Source organism: Strix aluco, chromosome 5 (genome assembly GCF_031877795.1).
Source record: "Strix aluco isolate bStrAlu1 chromosome 5, bStrAlu1.hap1, whole genome shotgun sequence".
Taxonomy (NCBI): domain Eukaryota; kingdom Metazoa; phylum Chordata; class Aves; order Strigiformes; family Strigidae; genus Strix; species Strix aluco.
The window spans coordinates 30,147,966-30,165,673 of record NC_133935.1 but is presented as its reverse complement, the minus strand read 5'-3'; the positions used below and the strand labels follow the sequence as shown (position 1 = coordinate 30,165,673).

The following is a 17,708-nucleotide window of genomic DNA, read 5'->3' as shown; positions in this document are numbered from 1 at the left end:
GGGTTTTATCTTTTTTCACTGGCAACTGGCAGAAATTTCCACCCCCCTGGCTTCCTTCTCAGCTGTCCCCCAGGTGCAGTGGGGTCAATACGCTAGCTAGATAGGTGGTCCTTACTCACTGTTATGATTTAGGGGTGCAGATACCAATAAGAAAACCTGCTCTGTAGCCCAGCTGCCTGCAGTGGGGATGCAGCACAGATGCAGTGGAAAGTACCACCAGCCCACAGAAGAGAAGCACAGCACAAGCAGCTTCCGGTGGCTCCAGGTGATGAATCTAAACTACACTTCTCCAGCTCCCACCCCTTTCTACCAGCACCAAATTTCTGCCACTTGAAATGAGAGGCGGCAAGGAGGAACAGACTGTGAATTTTATTCAGGAGTTACAACCTTGTATCTTCAGACACAGCAGTGAAGCAAACACCTCGCTCCCCAAGACAGGGATCTCCTGGTGTGTTCCTGGTACCCTAGCAGCATGCCTGTCTCCTCCTCACCCTGCCGACACAGGACTGCTTTGGGGGACAGGGAGGGAGGCACCAAGGAGAGTGATACCCAGCACAGGGACACCCCGCGAGCAGTGCAGGTGGCCCAGAAAAGTGTAGTGGCTCTGCATTTGCCCTCTGGCCACAAGCCCAGACCAGCTCCTCCAACAGCAAAAGGGCGAGCACTGGTCCTTCCACAGCTGCCACCACCTCGGGGCTCCGGTCGCATCCAGGGTGCTCAGGAAGGGACCGCAGGTTGCAGTTGCACGGATGTCCCCAGCAGGGGCCACTGTGGCATTAGGAAAGCCAGCCTGCTAGGCAGAGATGGGGGACGTGGGCTCCAGCCCCTGCAGCAGCCCAGGGACTCCAAGAAGCATATGCCCTCCTCCAGGGCTGGAGGCTCAGGCCTCAGAGGTGAGTTTGTAAAAAAGAATGGCTGATTGTCAAGAGTGAAGGGGGCTAGGGGGTGTCACTGTGGGGCAAGGGGCTGCTGTACACTGCAGTACAAAAATAAAGATATAAACAAGAAATTAAAAGGCTGGAGTGGAGTGTTGGGATCACATCCTCAGACCTCTGGCTTGTAACAGCTAGAGAAGAAGAGAAAGAGAGAAACAAAATCAACAGCAGGAAAAAAAGTGACTGAGCATGGAAAGGAGAGAAACAGGAAAAGGGAAATTACAGAGGAAATGAGAACAGAAGAAAAGGAAAAGAGATGAGGAGTGAGGGTGGGAGATCAGAGACAAAGGAAGGAAAAGTCCATGTGATTAACATACACTGACTTTTAAGAGAGTAACACTTAGGTCTCACAGCCATGGACAAGGAGGCTCTTGAAGAGGTGGAGAAAATGTCAGACAGCTAACAAGTGCCCTCCAACAGGACAGAGAGTGGCACTGAGCAGCTCTGGTTTAACAAGAGCCCCACAGTTTTCCAGTTTGAGAGAGGAATCCTCCTTCCAAAGCTTTCTGTACCCAGCCCCATGCACGCTGGCCAGACAGGCTCCCTGGGTGGGAGGCAGAGCACAGAGACTCATTCCGCACACAGCGGGAACATCTGGAGCAGGAACTGGCTGCTTCCACTCTGCCTTCACCACCCTCTCTCACTGCGCTCTCTCCCTGACAGAGGTGGTGGAGAAAAGCCCAGGGAACTGAGAGCGGGAGGGGAAAATAACAGGCTGCCTTCTGCAAACTGCTCTCAGGCTGGCCAGCAAAGGAGCTGCGGATGGCAGTCTGGAGAAGTGTTCCGGCATGTGTGTCAGGCAGACACGTGGCAGACTTTCCCCCTTTCCCCGTGCCGCCCCTGCCTGCTTTGCACTCATTTCCATTCCTCTTCATTTCTCCCAGCTGTGCCCTCCTTTCTGCTGCCAGAGCCTCTGGTCTGGAGCCACAGGGCCTGCTTGGCAGGTAAAGGCACACATAGGATGAGAGTCCAAAAAAACACCTTGGGGATGACTGAACCTCCCCTCCCTCCTTCCCCTCCCCAAGCTCTACAAACCAGGGCCATACCCACAAGAGGGAAGTGAGTCACTCATGCAGAGCTCAGGCTGGCAGGAGCTGAGAGTGCAGACAGGTAACGCACCTGCAGAGGAGGAAAAGTGAGGAGCAGAGACAGATAGGGCTCCGGGCAGGGATGACTCTGAGCTCTGGGGGGCAAAGACAGAAGAGGGAAGGATGCTGGAGGCTGGTGAGTGGGGCAGGGTGGGAGGTAGGTGGCAGTGCTGGGACGGACACGGAGGGGAGCAGGAGGGACGGTCCAGAGGAAGAAAGATTTTACTGCAATCCCAAATAGATGGACAGTCTGCAAATAAAAATATAACCCTAAATAAACCAAACAGTTTAAAATACAAAGCAGCAGCCACAGTAACAGCTCTCCCCTGTCAGCTTTAACTTCAGTGAGACTCCTGCTCCTGGGAGAGGACTGCCCCCACACCCCACACCTGCTCTAGTCCTTCCCTGCTGCTAGCTGTGAGCTCTCACCAGAAAGGTGGACGGGTCTATTCTTGAGGGGTTATTTTTATCATTTTCCTCAAGGATTTGCTGCATCTTTCTCCTGTGCTTCTGCTTCTGCCTCTGCCTTCTCCTCCACCTCCTGCTCTTCCTCCTCCAGGTCCTCCTCTGTGCTCTGTGGCCCAGCATGCAGGACAAAGGGAAGAAAGAGTGGAGATACTTGCAAGATGAGCCATGGCAACTCTTTCTGACACACAAGGGAATAAAGCAATGGTCACAACATTGGAATAAAAAGGGACCTTTCCCCATGGCCAAGACAGCTCTGGGTCAGGGAGCAAAGAGACTTGTCTTCCTCTGGAGCATCATGTCAGAGCTATCTAACCCACTTGCAGGTGCTATGATCCCACTGCCCAACAACTGCCACCAGTCTCCTTCCTGTATCCTAGTCACTAGTGCTCCTTCCTGTATCCTAGGACTACTGGATGTAGTGCCACACATTTCTGTCCTTCCCTCAGAAGGGGAGCAGGTGATCTCCTGCCCCTTAGGCTGGGACTCAGTAAAAGGAAAGAGAATGCTGCAAAACCTTCAGAGAAATCACACCCTAGAGGCAAAGTGACACACACAGCATGGTCATAAGGAGGCATGATGGGTATGTTAGAGTAGCATGAGAAGTGTCAGGGCCACTTGCTAAAGACATCTGCCACACGCAGCCGGGCACCACCACTCTCAACACATGCACTCCTCCTTTTGGGCAATGGGTGTAATTCCATGGTGCTGAACACCAGGACAAGCCCCTGTATTCCACCACTGAGGTGCCCCACAGTCCCAGTGAAGAGAGGAAAGAAAGAGGGAGCAAACAAGAGCAAAGGATCTCATAAGCAATGGGAGCAGGGCCATAGCAAAGTTGGTCTCACCTTGGCTTTGTGGGTGGGCTCAGAGCTCAGGCCGCTGTGGGAGTTGTACAGCTCTTTGGAGACCACACACAGGAACTCTGTCTGATCCTCATTTCCATAGTTATAGGATGAGCCAATGTTCACAAGCTAGAAAAGATGAGAGCAAGAATCACAAGCACATGTTACTGCAAACATCCACTCCACCTGGGGAGCAAGGCAGAAAGCCTACCATGCAGCATGGAGTCCAATCCATACCCCCAGTAGAAAGGCCTCATAACTGAGCTGAGGAGACAGCACAGAGAACCAGGAGAGGAGCCAGCCAGGATGCAAAACAACTTAATCTCACACAGTATCCTCTAAACCTCTAGAGAAGGGGCAAGAGAGTGTGACAGCACTATCAATGACTGACCCAGTACTCTCAGAAAGGGAAGGTGCTTTGCCTGGGGACTGTATGGTATCCGTGATCTTTTCCCCAAAAGACAACTCCTTCCCACTCTCCTTTACCTTCTTCATACCTGCTCAAAGCGCCATCCATCTGACATAGTGGAAACCATCTGAGTGAGCTCCTCTTCCTGGCACTGTAGCACACGGTAGACATGCTTAGGAGGCACCTGACAGCAAAATTGCAGAGCATGTTGACAATGGTCAGATGCTAAAGCCTGTTGCCCTCCTGCAGAATTAAGTTGTAGTAGCCCTCCTTGACAGACCTGTCCTCTTCCCCATGTCCCAGGTTAAAGGGGAGTGAAAACCACAATCTAACATTATACTATGCTGTCATGGGGAACAAGAAAAACAGTTATCTCTTCTGGAGAGGAGGGACTGAGCTGTGTGCTTCCTTCATTGTCCCCAGAAGATACTGGGCTCTTTCAATGGGGAGTTTGCATTTATTGTTACAAAGTCATTTATGCAAATGCCACAAATGCTGATTGGGTTCTGTGAGCGCAAAGTGACTCTGTTGTTGGAGGCTTTATAACCTGAGGAGGACATGATGAAAAGTGAGATATCAGCCAACTCTCCCAGAAGACAGATTGATTCCTTATGCCTCATTGTCTGCATTTAACTCTTCCACAGACATCTCTTCATCTGTTCCCTCCAGGTTTCTCTACAGGTACCCCCATGCCCTTCACCGTGATTACACTCCCAGGACTCCCCACACCAGATTCCTCCTCCCCATGACACCTTCGCCCTCCTCACAAACATTCTTCCATAAGCAACAGCAAACAGCTGCCTTCTTCCAACAGCTAGAGAAGCTGATTTGGTTTCAGGGGCTACCTTCAGCATTACTTCTGAGGATGCAAAACAAGCCTGTAACTTGTTTATAGTAACTAAAATGGTAGTAGCCTGTCCTCTTGTCATGGTTTAACCCCAGTTGGCAACTAAGCACCACACAGCTGCTTGTTCACTGCCTGTCCCGTAGAGCCCCACCCCACACCCCCCCCCCAGCCCAGCGGGATAGGGGAGAGAATCAGATGAGTAAAAGTAAGAAAACACATGGGTTGAAAAAAAGACAGTTTAATAAATAAAGCAAAAGCTGTGCACACAAGCAAAGCAAAACAAGGAACTCATTCACTACTTCCCATTGGCAGGCAGGCATTCAGCCATCTCCACCACGCATAACAGTTACTTGGGAAGACAAACACCATAACTCCAGAAGTCCTCCCCTTCCTTCTTCTTCCTTCAGCTTTACATGCTGAGCATGACATCACATGCTATGGAATATCCCTTTGGCGTCAGTTGGGGTCAGCTATCCCAGTTGTGTCCCCTCCCAACTTCTTGTGCCCCCCCAGCCTACTCACTGGTGGGGTGGTGGGAGAGGCACAAGAGGCCATGATGCTTTGTAAGCACTGCTCAGCAGTAACTAAAACATCCCTGAATTACCAACACTGTTTCCAGCACAAATCCAAAACATAGCCCCATACTAGCTACTATGAAGAAACTTAACTCTACCCCAGCCAAAACCAGCACATCCCTGCAAGGTTTTGCTATGTAGACATTAGCACATATACTCTAATTAGTTACTTCTTTCCATTTCTTTGCTGCTTCTCCCAAGTCTGTTCTCCCTGTAGACTCACCTCTCCCTTTCCACATTCTCTCCTTTGCCCACCCCACTCTATCTTTCCTTGCCATTTCTCTCCATACCTGAGTTACTGTGTAGTCCTTCTCCTCCAGTCGATCCTTTATTATTCGGATTAAAGGACCAATGTTATAGAACTCAGCTTCTTCTAGAACCCCTGAGAAAGAAAGACAGAAGGACCACACAGACAGAAAGTTAACAGCCTGTCTTCGTTTTTTGGCTTGCATAAGATCAATTCTGAGCTTCCCAAGGTCCATAGGAAGAAATGACACTGCAGTCTCACTTTTTAACAGGTTTCTGTTGCTTGAAACTCTTACTGCAGAGAATTGAACCCTGGTTCTCTGCATTGCATTTTTAATGCTCACCCCAATTGCCTTATGCTGCCTGCTACTACAGAAATAGGCACTGCCAGTGAAGGCTTATGCCAAGGACTGCTAATACCTTTACCAGATAGCTGGCCAAAGAGAATAAATGTAGGTTCCAGCCTCTCTCAATGACCACTAGATATCCTTCACTACCTGACACACTCAGACCTCTTCTAAGTCCCTCATTCAGCCATGAATTGTCTAATGGGTTAGTTTTATGCCACCCTGAATGTCTGCATCAGGTACAAAAGGCAATGTTAAGCTATGAATGGGACTCCTGTTTATGCTTCAGATTTGATGTTAAAAATGTGGATGAACTCTATCTGACCTCAGGATTACAAGAAATGTCAAGTAAGAAACACCTCAGAATTGTGTTTCTTACAATTCTGTACCATTGCTTAGATATATTTTTGGAATTATAAGATTGTTCTGAAGAAAACTCTCCTTGTAATAGGTAAAAATATGTCAGAGAGAGAGGCAAGAAGACTAATGAACATGCAGAAACTGTGCTTGGCAAGGGATGGACAGCACAGCCTGTCTTTGAAATTGGCTTCCTGTTAGACTCTAGCATCCAAAAAACAACAAGGTGTTGGGGACTGCTGTCTGGTAACACTGTAACATTACTGAGTTATCCTATTGGACTCACTGTCAACCTCGAATGAGGGATTGGCTTGTTTGGCTTGTTCCACTGGAGTTGCTGCAGCCCACAGTCCATCTGAGCACTAGTAGCATACATTGCCTATCACTGATTAATGATGGTCTTTATTACAGTCAGTAGAACAGATGAGCTTGGTTTTGTCTGGTCTTTCACTTCATTTCATTGGGTTTTCATTCCTAACTAGAAACACTCAGTCATTAACAGAAAACTCAGTCGCAGAGCCTGATTAAAAGTGGATCAGAAATATGAAGAAAATGGTTCATTGAAGCTGAGAGATCTTGCTTACTTCTGTCTCAGTGACATCTCTGCTGAACAACAGTCCTGAAGCCACACCACCTGTAGAATGCCTTCCTCACCTACTCCGAATCGCTTTAGTAAAGGAAACATCGGTATGCTTTCCAAGAGCTGCAGGGATAGCCCTCTCAAATCACCCCACATCAACCTCCAGAAGGAGGATGAGACACAACAAGGATAACAAGTCCTACTGTGTCCTGGCTACAGCAGGTGATGTTAAGTGATGTTAAGTGGGAAGTTTCTCAGCTCCAAGACTCACCCTCTTCAGCCATATCTTTATTCAGGACCAGCTTCCCATGACGGAGGAAATTCAGGATGGGTCCAAAGTAAGTGGGGTCCCGGTCTATTAGGTATGCACCAGTCTCATCCTAGCAACAGAGATAGACCACAAGGAGAAAAATCCCATGGGAAGCTTGTAAGCAACCCTCAAATGCTCCAGACTATAAGAAAATACAAACCTAAGCAAAAATGTCCACTATTTCTAAGACTCCTTGGAAACCATGGGCCCCTGAGAGTCCCTAGCCAAGTCAGCCCAGCTTGGATTTTAACTCCTGTATTGGTATGCTCAGCATGCCCACCTCAGCATGGATCAACCCAGCTGAGAAGGCCAAAAAAATAGGCCTGTCTCCTGCTACTGTGTGTACAGGCCTGGTGTGGGAGAGCAGAAAGCCCTCTTATAGGGGACAAGGCTGAGTCAGGCAGATACAGCTGGGAGACAGGCTCTGGGGATGTGGGGTGATAGAGAGGCAGGAGAGCAGGGGTGGAGGGGAGATGGCCTCTCTTTACCCCAGCTTGGGAAGACAGGTGCCAGGCTACAACACAGCAAGGTGGGATCTGGCAAGGGGAAATCCCTCCCGGGAGAGGGGGGAGAAAGAGCAGGCTTTTTTCACTCAGTCACTCCTGCAGCTGTGAGTCTAGCTCCATCCCTGCACCCTTCCAGCCCTCCCCATGCTCGGTGGGGCACGGTGCGGGAGGCAACCCAGCTGCCTTACCCGGTCCGACTGCAGCTCCTCGCCCTGGCACAAGCGACACAGGAAAGACTTCTGCTCCCGACACAGGGTCTGCCTGGTGGTGAGGAAGACGGTGCCCCCCACATTGAGCCTCACCCACTTGGCCTGGGTGCCAGCGGGTGGCGGAATGTCCCAGGTGCAGCGGAGCCCCACGGCGTCCTGCATCTCCTCCCCGCCCTCCATCCTCATACTCACACCCCCCACCCCTCCCAGCGTGCAGCCGCCGGTGCTGTCTGCCGGAGAATGCCGGGATCTGTAGTTAGTATCTGCCTCTCTCTTCCGCAGCAGCCGTGTTTCCTGGGGGCCAGGGTTATCCCTGCGACTGCCAAGGGAGTCCCGGGTGGGCAAAACCGCAGCTCCACAGCACTGATGCTCCCTGGGTTTATCCCTGTTCCCGTTTTCACTAACCAAGGGCCGGCCAGCACTTCGGAGGTGCAGGGTGTTACGCAAATATCATCGGCATTTATTTCCATAGACATCCTCTCTGGCTCATTAAAAGGTTCTGGGAACTGTAGTTTGCAGGGACATGCACAGAAGGGTGCTGGGCACTGTAGTTTTACCAGCCCGCTATCCCTTTAATGAGGATGCTACAATGAAGGGGGCTGCACTGTACTACATGACTCCAGCCCTGCGGCTGGTAGTCTGCATGCTTCCAGTCCTGGGTCTTGCCTGCAAGCTTCCTCGGAGCCAGGAAGAACAACCTGCTCCCTGGCAGTCAGCAGATTTAGTCCGCCAGCGCTGTACTCCACAGCTTTCCCTTCAGGAGATGCATTACCCCAGGCTCACAGCTCAGTGCTGCATCGGTTGCCACGCTGTTCTTGCTGCAAAATGGGCAGACAGTGCTTTCTTGTTAACGTACATAGGGGATGCTTCTTGGGAACTGTATCCTGGATCTGCATGAAGTGCTGGCAGGGGGCAGGAGTAATTTTGCTTCCAATTCAGAAGAGTCGCTGACTCAGCAAACTGCCCCCTGTGCTGCCCTATCGGCACAAACCATGGCAGACAGAGACCCCCTGCGTCCTTCCCCTGTGCTCCTGCCATCCCGGTTTGTGTCTGGGCAACAGAGCGCTCACATATTAACTTAGCTCTGTGTGTTTTTCCTCTGCCCTAGGCACCCATCACCCCGCTGAGGCTGATGTGCCAATCCTGCTGTACCGAATCTAGCCCAGCCTCTGCCACTCACTCCTGCCAGGCTGAGCCTAGAGCTCAGCAACTCAGGCCCCATGGGACTCTGTTCAAATGCACTCCTTGGCACAGGCACAACCTGAACAAGCTCTCCCTCCAGCAGCTCTGCTTTTCCCACTCCCACCTAAGCACTGCTGTGCTTGCCAGCAGCTCGAGCATATTAGGAATGGAAAGGCTGATGTTCCACCTGAATGTAGCCCAAAGCCTTCCTTCATCTAAGCAACTTTCTGGCTCTTCCTTGCCAGGGCAATGCAGCACTGCAGAGAGACTGTGGTGCCTCGCAGACACTTTACTGTTCTTGCACCTAGATATTTGTCTTTTGAGGTGAGGGTTTATTGGGGGAAGAGGGTGGATAAAGAGAAACATTATATTTTACTCTTATATTCCTTTTCTTTTTGTCCTTCCCTCTTCTTTTACTTACAAATCACTCCCTTTTATCATTACAGGACATGAAGGCAGAGTCACCCTTCCCCCAAATCACCCAGGACTTTCTTCACAAAGATAATATAAGTGTGAACTTTGCTCCTTCTGTGGATGAGTGAAAAGGGAAGGAGGGGAAGAGAGGGTAACATGGAAAAGCTTTCAAGACAGCTGACCTCCAGCTAATTTAAGCACAGGAAAAAATCAGCTGCTGCAGGATGTAAATCCAAGTAACTCTGGATCTCCTTGAATTTATACCAGGAGCTGGCCAGCACTAGACTGACCAATAACAGGGAGAGGATGAAAAATTATTTTTGCCTACCTATATGGAGCAGACATTGGCCCAAATTAGTGGCCGGCTCTTGGACCAGCCCCCAGTGAGCAGTGGTGGGCATCAAAGATGCTTGGACTAACACTGACCTGAGCTGAAGCATCAACAGTGTAACACAGCTCTGGGCTATGGGACTGTTGCCCTCTTACTTCTGGCTGAGTCAAACCATGGCAAATCTGAGAGCTCTGCCCTGCACTCTGGCGTGCAAGGGATGCAGGACCCTGTCTGGGCTGGCCACAGCTCCAGCACAGAATTAGGGTGAGGTCTGTGGCTCTCTGATATGAATGCAGTAGATGGGTGGCAGCCTATAGCCCCTTATCTCCCCTGCCTTAGTTTTGCCCTGCCTTAGTTTTCTTCCTTCTTCTAACAAGAATTTACACTGTCTCCCTTTACTCCTCTCACAGCCCCTCAGCCTCTTGCTCCTTCTTAGGTCCATATCTTGTTCTTAATGCCTTCTTCCCCAATCTCTTGCATGCCAATGCTGATCACGGGTCAAGGATGGTCTGTATTCAGATCACACCTTCTTCCATCAACACCAGACTGCATCTGCGGCCAGCACTTCAGGTCTTGCTCACCCCAGGGCCATGGTGTGAAAAGTTGGTTGGTAAATCTAAAGAGGTCTACTGTGAGTAAGGAAAGAGGTCAAGGTACACCACTCCCACTCCCAGAACTGTCTTTTCTGCAACATACAGCACAAAATTTATTGGAAAACCCCCAGGCCAGGGCATTCCCCACACTATGTGAAAACTCAGTCTGGGGTGAGTTACCAACTGAAATGCTATGATGAGTCAGTGGTGTGGGCTAAATACAGGCCCGATTTGCACATCATCACCAGACATAGTTCTGAGATACAACTAGCATGCCCTTGTTAAGGTCCATTAAAATCAAGCAACAGAACAGGGGAGAAATAAATTTAAGTAATCCTATGGCTGTTCCTCCTGCTTTGATGATAACTATATATAAAACATAGATACAGAAACAGAGAGACAGGAGCAAGCAAGAGCTCACACAGGGCAGTGTGATTGCATAATGCCATACAGCCCTGCTGGATACCCAGTTAAATCACAGGGACAATTGCACAGACAGACTGGGGGCAAGAAAAACTGGACAGCCACTGGGTAGATAGTTGATGGGCTGAACAAGAGTTAAGGAAAACAGAGCAAGGAGTAAACTGAGAGTTTCTTGGTTCAGCAGCCAGCAGACCTGCAGTGACAAACCTGCAGAAAGCTACACGCTGCAGCGTTTCATACATACATTGCAGCCTGACGAGTCAGCAGGGTACAAGGCATGCAATGCATCGCTGGCGTTGCAGAGCTGCTCATAGGGAATTGTTGCATTGTGGAGCAGTAGTGGGAGCAGGGATCATTGTGTGTTGGCCCAGACAGTGTCACCACTCTGACAGGCTGGAAACACACATCTGAGACTAAACCTGTGCAATCATTTAGTTAATGAACACACTGTGGCATGAGGCACCAGAGAAGAAATCATCTCCTCTCTCTAGGAAGTAGAGAGGGGAGGCCAAGTAATGCTGTGACATTTTACCATAAAGCCAACAGGGAACTGGGCAAAGAAAACTCCTGGGAGGAGGTCAGTTCACTTGGAGACAACAGAGCCCAGCTTGACTGCCAGCTGAGCCAGCCGTATTGGAGCAGGAAGAGAAAGGTCCCATGGCATGCAAGCAAGCTTATCTTTCTCCAGCTCCTTGTGCTTCAAGCGGTCTGTGAGCAATGTACCTGCATTCAAAATAGCATGCAAAGTGTGTGTGTATATGTGCATCACTCAGCACCTCTGCTGGAATAGTGCTGGGAGGAAGACAGAGAATAGTCACGTAGCACCAGGTTGCAAGCTGGGACCAGGAGAGATGGGAGGAACAAGAAAAGCCCCTGCAGGTAATAGCGACTACCATTGCTCATGCAGTGGCCATTAGTGTGAAGGGACAGCAGTACTGGCAGAAGAAGGGCTGCTTTGGAATTTGGGTAAGTTTGCAGAGGAACAAAAGGTTCACTGCGAAGTGAAGTGTGAAATAGTGCAACCTGACTGCTAGGCAGCAGTAGGGAAGGAAGAGGAAGGCAAGGGATGAAAACGACGTGAAAAACAAGGGACAGTGGGATTAATTTTGGAGAACCATTGACCAGACTGTTTTCACAGAGTCCAAAACTGCTTCAGTAAAGTATTGCAGATGGTAAAATATACCAATAAACCAATAAAGAGTTCCCATGCTGGCCTGGGATTCTCAAATTTATATAGAGAGCTGTAAAAGTTCCAGTCTCATTAGCCACAGGTCAATGTGACCCTCTTCCTACATCAGGGCTGGGTTTTAGGCTACTTTTTGGCCACTATGAGCCCTATCCCACCAAAGATATGCTATTTCTCTTTCCCTGTGGCAAATTTTCCACAGGAGTCATCAACATTACTGATTTGCATTCATACCCACTTCTCCCCTTCCCAGTTTTCAGTTCCCATAGGAAACTCACCCACTGAGTCAGGGACATAAAGATCTGCAGAACATTTATAGTCCTGGTGCAAGTCCCCTCAGCTGTTCCATATGTCCAGTAGCATCTGTTATGGCTCAAAATAGGTTTCTGCAGTCTCCAGGCTTTGAAAACATCGTCTCAGTCTCCACAATGTTCCCAGTGCCTTGCCTGCAGTGTGAGAACAGATCTCAGCTAAAAGGAGGGAGAATATCAGAAGATACTCTTGGACAGATTTTTGATACATGATGTAACAGGGCATACCCCAGAAAGTATCTTGTGGTGGGGAGGAAGTTCTCAATTTCTCCTCTGTAGGGAAATCAAGGCAAAGCCAAGCATCTGGTAAAAGATGTGCCAAAAACTAGGAAACTGAAGAACCACTGAGATTTTGTGGTTCAAAACCCAGGTGGGAGAAGGGCAGTTGAGTACTGCCAATCTTGGCACACATATCAGAGAGGGGGAAGGGCCTTGCTAGATGTCATTGAGCCACACAGTCAAAATGTAGAGCAAGGGGAGAGGGAAACCTTTCACTTAGTTTGTGATCTCCAGGTGGACGGATGGGCTGCACCAGACACCTCCCTGTGACACACAGGACAGAGAAAAGCAGCTCAGTCTCAAGAGGAAGCAGAGAGATTCAGGGTCTGCTGGGGTGAGTGGGAAAAGAAACCGTACCTAAGCTCCATTGCCAAATGCTCTGGAAGGACAAGAGAGAAAGCCAGCCCCCTGCACCCACTGGAAATGATAAACAAAGTCTGAAAGAATATGTCAATTTTCTCTAATAACTAAATTTTCCTGGAGAAACAGAGCAGGCATAGCACTCCTGCTTTGTCTGTTTGTACATAGGGGAGGGGCCTGGCCACACAGTCACAAAATCAGCCTCACCTCCCAGCCCCACCCAGGGTGTTAAACCTTAATGACCCACCACATGAAAGCCTCTTAGCTTGACTGATGGTGGGAGAAGCTAGAAATCCCGAACCAAAAAGATGTCACAAGCCAGATCCTGCTGTAAGATCCCATACTAGACAACACTGTCTGCACAAGTATCTTAAAAGTGTCTTAAAAAGCAACACCAGTGTTGCTCAGATGAGGAGGCCCCTCCACACAGTTTAGCACCGCTTGCTGTTCCCAGCCAGTGCTTATCCTTTAGTTTTCATGTCAACACCGTACTTCAGCTTAAAGTTTGTTTTTAAGTGCTCTCAGTTACAGACTGCTATCAGATGTCCTACATGACATGCTGACTAGTTCTTCCCTTTCCCCTGCAGGAAACAGTTGCTAGAAAATTACCCCACTTGGGATAAAGCAAGGTGTTGCCACCAGCCTTTAAAAACACAGTGATTACCTGGATGGGGAAATTCATAAAGCACGGGAGTAGAAAACCTTTCTCTAGCAGGAAGATGAAAATTAGTTAAACCATCAGTTAGATCCAGAACTGAAAGTCTTAACAATTTGCAAGGCATGCCGTAACCTGCAAAGGAAGCCCTTTTGGGAAGTCTAAGCCCAAAGAACAAAATGGAAGCTGGCAAATATAAAGGTTTATTATTTTATCCAGATCTGTGCCTTGCACTGGATACTGAAGGGTCACTCATTTCAGACCCCCGTGCGCTCCGTATACTCAGCACTTGCTGTAAAGCCAGCCCCAAGTCCCTGAAGAGCTAGGTTGTTAGAATGGATGTAAGTAAGGAAATTGAATGCTTTCAGTCACTGGAAATGGGTGGAAAGAAGGGTTGGCCTGTATGCGTGGGTGGGGAAGGCAGAAGAAGAAATCATCTGAACAGTGAAACCCTAGCTCCACAGGAGGTGAGCAGAAACAGAGCTTGTGTGCATGCAAGCCAAGCCCAAGAAGAAGCCAGGGCTGCAGCTAACAGAGGCCAAAGGAAATGCGAACACTCTCCAATAGGAAATGATCCAGCCCTCATATTCAGTGGCTAGGAGGGGACCCTGCAAATCTGTGACCATAAGCATCCACAGCATTCCCTAGAAAGGATTACGCCATCATCCTCAGATGTTCACAGGTACCTGTTGCTGCAAGCCCAAGACCAGAACTTGTCTCATTAACTTTCTAAGTTATCAGTGGGCCAGAATAAGTGCAGGATTTCTTTTGCCTTTTTTTTTTTTTAAAGAGGAAAAAATCCTAGAGAGAACAAATTCTTGAACATGGTCAGGGATATCTGGGGGATTTCAACTCTCAGATATAAGACAATGGTCTCAGGGAAAAAAAATACTTGCCACTGTGGGCTATTCCTCAGTAGGTCTCAGTTCCCCTAAATTTTTTAAGGTTACATAGTATGTCCCATGGAAAGAACAGAAACACACATGCAGTCCAATTTTCACCACGTGAGTTGACATCCAGTCTTTGAAGAACAGAGCTGTGACTGACCAACATGGAGTTTTAGGCCAAAAAGCAAATGAACAAGGACTGAAAGGAGAAAGATGGTGAAAAGTTCCAAGAGGCAGGCGTGCCATTGTCTTTCCTGGGCCGAAGAGCTTGTTGAGGGCAAGGGACATAGTTCTACTCATGGAGAAAAGGAAACATCTTCTTTGAATCAAGACAGTGTGATCCCATAAAAATAGTTCCTGAAAAGGAATCACCCAAGCAACACTCACATAAGTTCCATTCAGCATAAAGACCTTGAAACACATGTTTATTTACCCTTTTTAAGCCCAGAATCTTCTCTTTTTCCCCAAGGGGGATTTTGGACCACAGGGGTACAAAACTGGTTAAGTACACATTGCAGTTAGAGTCCAAGTGCAAGAAGAAATCCAGACCAAGTCTCTAACCTAAGAGCCAACTGGAAGCCACATTTGCTCCCTTTAACAGCCACGTCTTTCCCCAAAGTTTTGCACTCAAAATGGCCATAAAGTGCATGGATGGCTTCTAGGACAGAGGCAGAGAGCTGAATCATGACACACAATTATATGAGTATGACCATCCTGTGAGTGAACATGGTGGAATGTCCCGAGTCATGAGCTTGTCTTAACTCAATTACTTCCCCATGCTACGACCAGCAGTCTCTCCCTTCCATTGGATACAATAAAAAGGTCACAAAAATCACAGAATAGCTAAGGTTGGAAGTGACCTTGAGAGGACATCTGGTTGACTCCACCTGCTCAAGCAGGGTCAGCTAGAGCTGGCTGCCCAGGTCATCTTTATGCTCCTAAGCAGCAGCAACAGGGTAAGGAGAAAGTGCCAAAGCACCACGTGACCATACTTGTTATCCAACACCTTCAAGACACTTAACCAGGAATGCTAAACCCATCTTTTCCAAATCCTGTTTCAAGGCAAATTATCTGCACAGCTGGAAATGAAGCATCTTATTACACCGTCTTGCCCTTTCCCTCAGAAATAATATTTTCAGGCAGTGCCCGCATGTACCATTCCACCCAGGCCCCATCATACACAGCAACATCTGGTTTGCCACAGAGGTATGCCCCCAGAGCCACGTGGCAGGCAGTGACCCCAGAGCCACATGTGGCTACCACTGGCTTTAAGAGGTCCACCTTCTTCTCCTGGAACAGACTGCAGATCTGCTCAGGGGTCTTCTCTAAGCCAGACTCTGTGAGGAAATCGGTGAAGGGGATGTTCATCGACCCAGGGACATGACCAGGCTCAATTCCTGGAGGAAAAACAATACGGGTAGGAATTAACCTCTACTGTTTGGGACAAATCCATTGCAAAACCTGTTCTCTGTCTCATCATGAGGAGTATTTCTTGTTTAGTATATTTTGTTAAAACAAATAAATTCAATTTTGTTTACTTTGCTTTACTAGATTACTGACTACTCAGGAAGGATGGCTCTAACCTTCAAGTTACCACATGGACACAATCCTGTCAAGTTATGTTTTTTCTCCCTGTCCCCTCGACATCTTCCCTACATCAGAGCAACCCATTCTGATGAGGCACTGACTGAAGCACCTCCACAGGCCCTTCTGAGGAGAACAGTAGCACCAGTACATGAAGAGACCAGTGAGTATCTTTGAGGTGTATAAAAGCTATGTTCTACACCTGAGCCCCTCAAGAGAAAAAAAATACACAGTTTCCCCACTCGTGAATTCTCAAAGAGTGGCACTTGCTGGTCAAAAGGACAGGAGGACAGATGGATACACTGCCTCAGGTACCATCCCATAAAGGACAACCATATTTTCCTTTATTACCTCTACAGGAGTCAAACTGACAGGCACCTTAAATGAAGCCCCTTTTTATTATACCAATGTCTCAGGAGGCACATTACCATCTCGGGGCTCTGGCTCTACTCCCCGGAACCGTCCTGCAGCACGTGCGTCCACTAGTTGGAAGTGGTGGGAATCCAAGTTATCTAAGACATCCTCATATGTTTTCACCAGGGACTTGTCCAAGGAGGCGTGGAACTCTGTGGGAGCTACCTGGCTTTTCCCAGAGCTCAGCGCATTTCCCTCTTGCTGCCAGTTCTTCAGGCCGCCATCCAGAAGGGAGACAGCTTCATGTCCGAAGGCCCGAAACATCCACCACACCCGGGGCGCTGAGAAGAGACCTTGGTCGCTGCCATCATACACCACAACATGGGAATCATTCCCCACACCCAGCTTCCCCACATACTCAGCAAAGTCATCAGCCTTGGGCAGCATGTGGTCATAAGGTGAAGTACGGTCACTGCACTGGTCAATGTCAAAGAAAACTGCACCAGGGATATGGCGCTCCTCAAATTCCCGCTTCGGGTCACGCTTCATCTTTGGCAAATACCAGGATGCATCCATGATTCTCAAGGACAGACCAGCTTGCTGTGACTTGATGGCTTCTGAAAGCCATTTTGCAGATACCAGAGCACGGTAGAGGAGTTGTTGCGACATTGCTCCCAAGTCCTGGCCAAGATTACCTGATTTCTGGGGTCTGCCTGAATCCACCTGACTGCAAGAGGACGAAAGTAACAAATTAGAGACCAGCCTTACAAAAAGCGACTGAACAAAGATGCATTTTGGGACTAAAGACCTGTGTCTGCACTGAGGTGCTGAAGCCTACAGTGAGGGGTTTGAAATGCTCCAGCCCTGAAAATAGTTTCACAGAGCTCAGCCCAAACCCTGCCCCAAGCAGGACAGCCATGGCACAGTCCTGCACCCAGCGCCCCATAGCCCACCTGGCCCCTGCACCTCCAGCGACCACCAGCCAGCGCTGATAGCAGCAAGAGGGGAGCGGGGCAGCCCCAGGGATGAAGCACCGGGGAGAGGCACGGCCCCACGACAAGGGGGACCCTGCCCCACCGCTCCCACCGCCCCGGAGCACATCTCCAGGCGAGGCCTTACCGGGCCCCTAGCACCCCTCACGCAGGCCGAACCCCCACCGCCTTCCGCTGCGACCCTTCCCGCCCCGGACACCCCCAGCCCCGGCGGGGCCGCCGCTGGCGCAGCAGCGGTGGAAGGAGCGGGACCAGCCACTGCGCCTCCCCGTACCTCCGTACTGGGCCTCAGTCGAGCAGCACCCGCCCTCAGTCCCCGCCAGCCATGGCCGCCGCCGGAGGGGGCGGGGGGGGGGGGAAGCCGGGGCCCTCCCAGCAGGCCGGTCCCAGGCGGTGCTGCCCCGCCCGCTCGAGCCGTGCGTCCCGGCCCGCGTCCCG

The 17,708-nt window shown here is 49.6% G+C and overlaps 2 protein-coding genes across 4 annotated transcripts; both read right to left on the bottom strand.

Annotated features, from left to right (window-relative positions):
- Window positions 1–350: 350 nt before the first annotated feature.
- Window positions 351–7,993, bottom strand: KCTD17 (potassium channel tetramerization domain containing 17). Its single transcript, XM_074826571.1, has 7 exons — window positions 7,699–7,993; window positions 6,966–7,074; window positions 5,455–5,546; window positions 3,831–3,926; window positions 3,337–3,462; window positions 2,453–2,597; window positions 351–1,066 (listed from the first exon to the last, which is right to left on the bottom strand). Exons 1-6 carry the CDS (start codon window positions 7,903–7,905, stop codon window positions 2,502–2,504), a joined length of 726 nt encoding a protein of 241 aa, XP_074682672.1. The 5' UTR covers window positions 7,906–7,993; the 3' UTR covers window positions 351–1,066; window positions 2,453–2,501.
- Window positions 7,994–9,266: 1,273 nt separating this feature from the next.
- On the bottom strand, window positions 9,267–17,696 carry LOC141924288 (3-mercaptopyruvate sulfurtransferase-like). 3 transcript variants are annotated; one of them, XM_074826570.1, is made up of 5 exons: window positions 17,545–17,696; window positions 16,353–17,005; window positions 15,622–15,737; window positions 12,127–12,294; window positions 9,267–11,385 (listed from the first exon to the last, which is right to left on the bottom strand). In XM_074826570.1, the coding sequence occupies exons 2-4, from the start codon at window positions 16,945–16,947 to the stop codon at window positions 12,265–12,267; spliced, it is 741 nt and encodes a 246-aa protein (XP_074682671.1). In that variant the 5' UTR covers window positions 16,948–17,005; window positions 17,545–17,696; the 3' UTR covers window positions 9,267–11,385; window positions 12,127–12,264. The 3 variants fall into 3 exon arrangements, with proteins under 3 accessions (XP_074682671.1, XP_074682668.1, XP_074682669.1); XM_074826567.1 differs by lacking the exons at window positions 9,267–11,385; window positions 12,127–12,294 and having other exon boundaries at window positions 14,738–15,737; window positions 17,545–17,694; XM_074826568.1 differs by lacking the exons at window positions 9,267–11,385; window positions 12,127–12,294; window positions 17,545–17,696 and adding an exon at window positions 17,398–17,439 and having other exon boundaries at window positions 14,738–15,737.
- Between the last annotated feature and the right edge of the window lie 12 nt (window positions 17,697–17,708).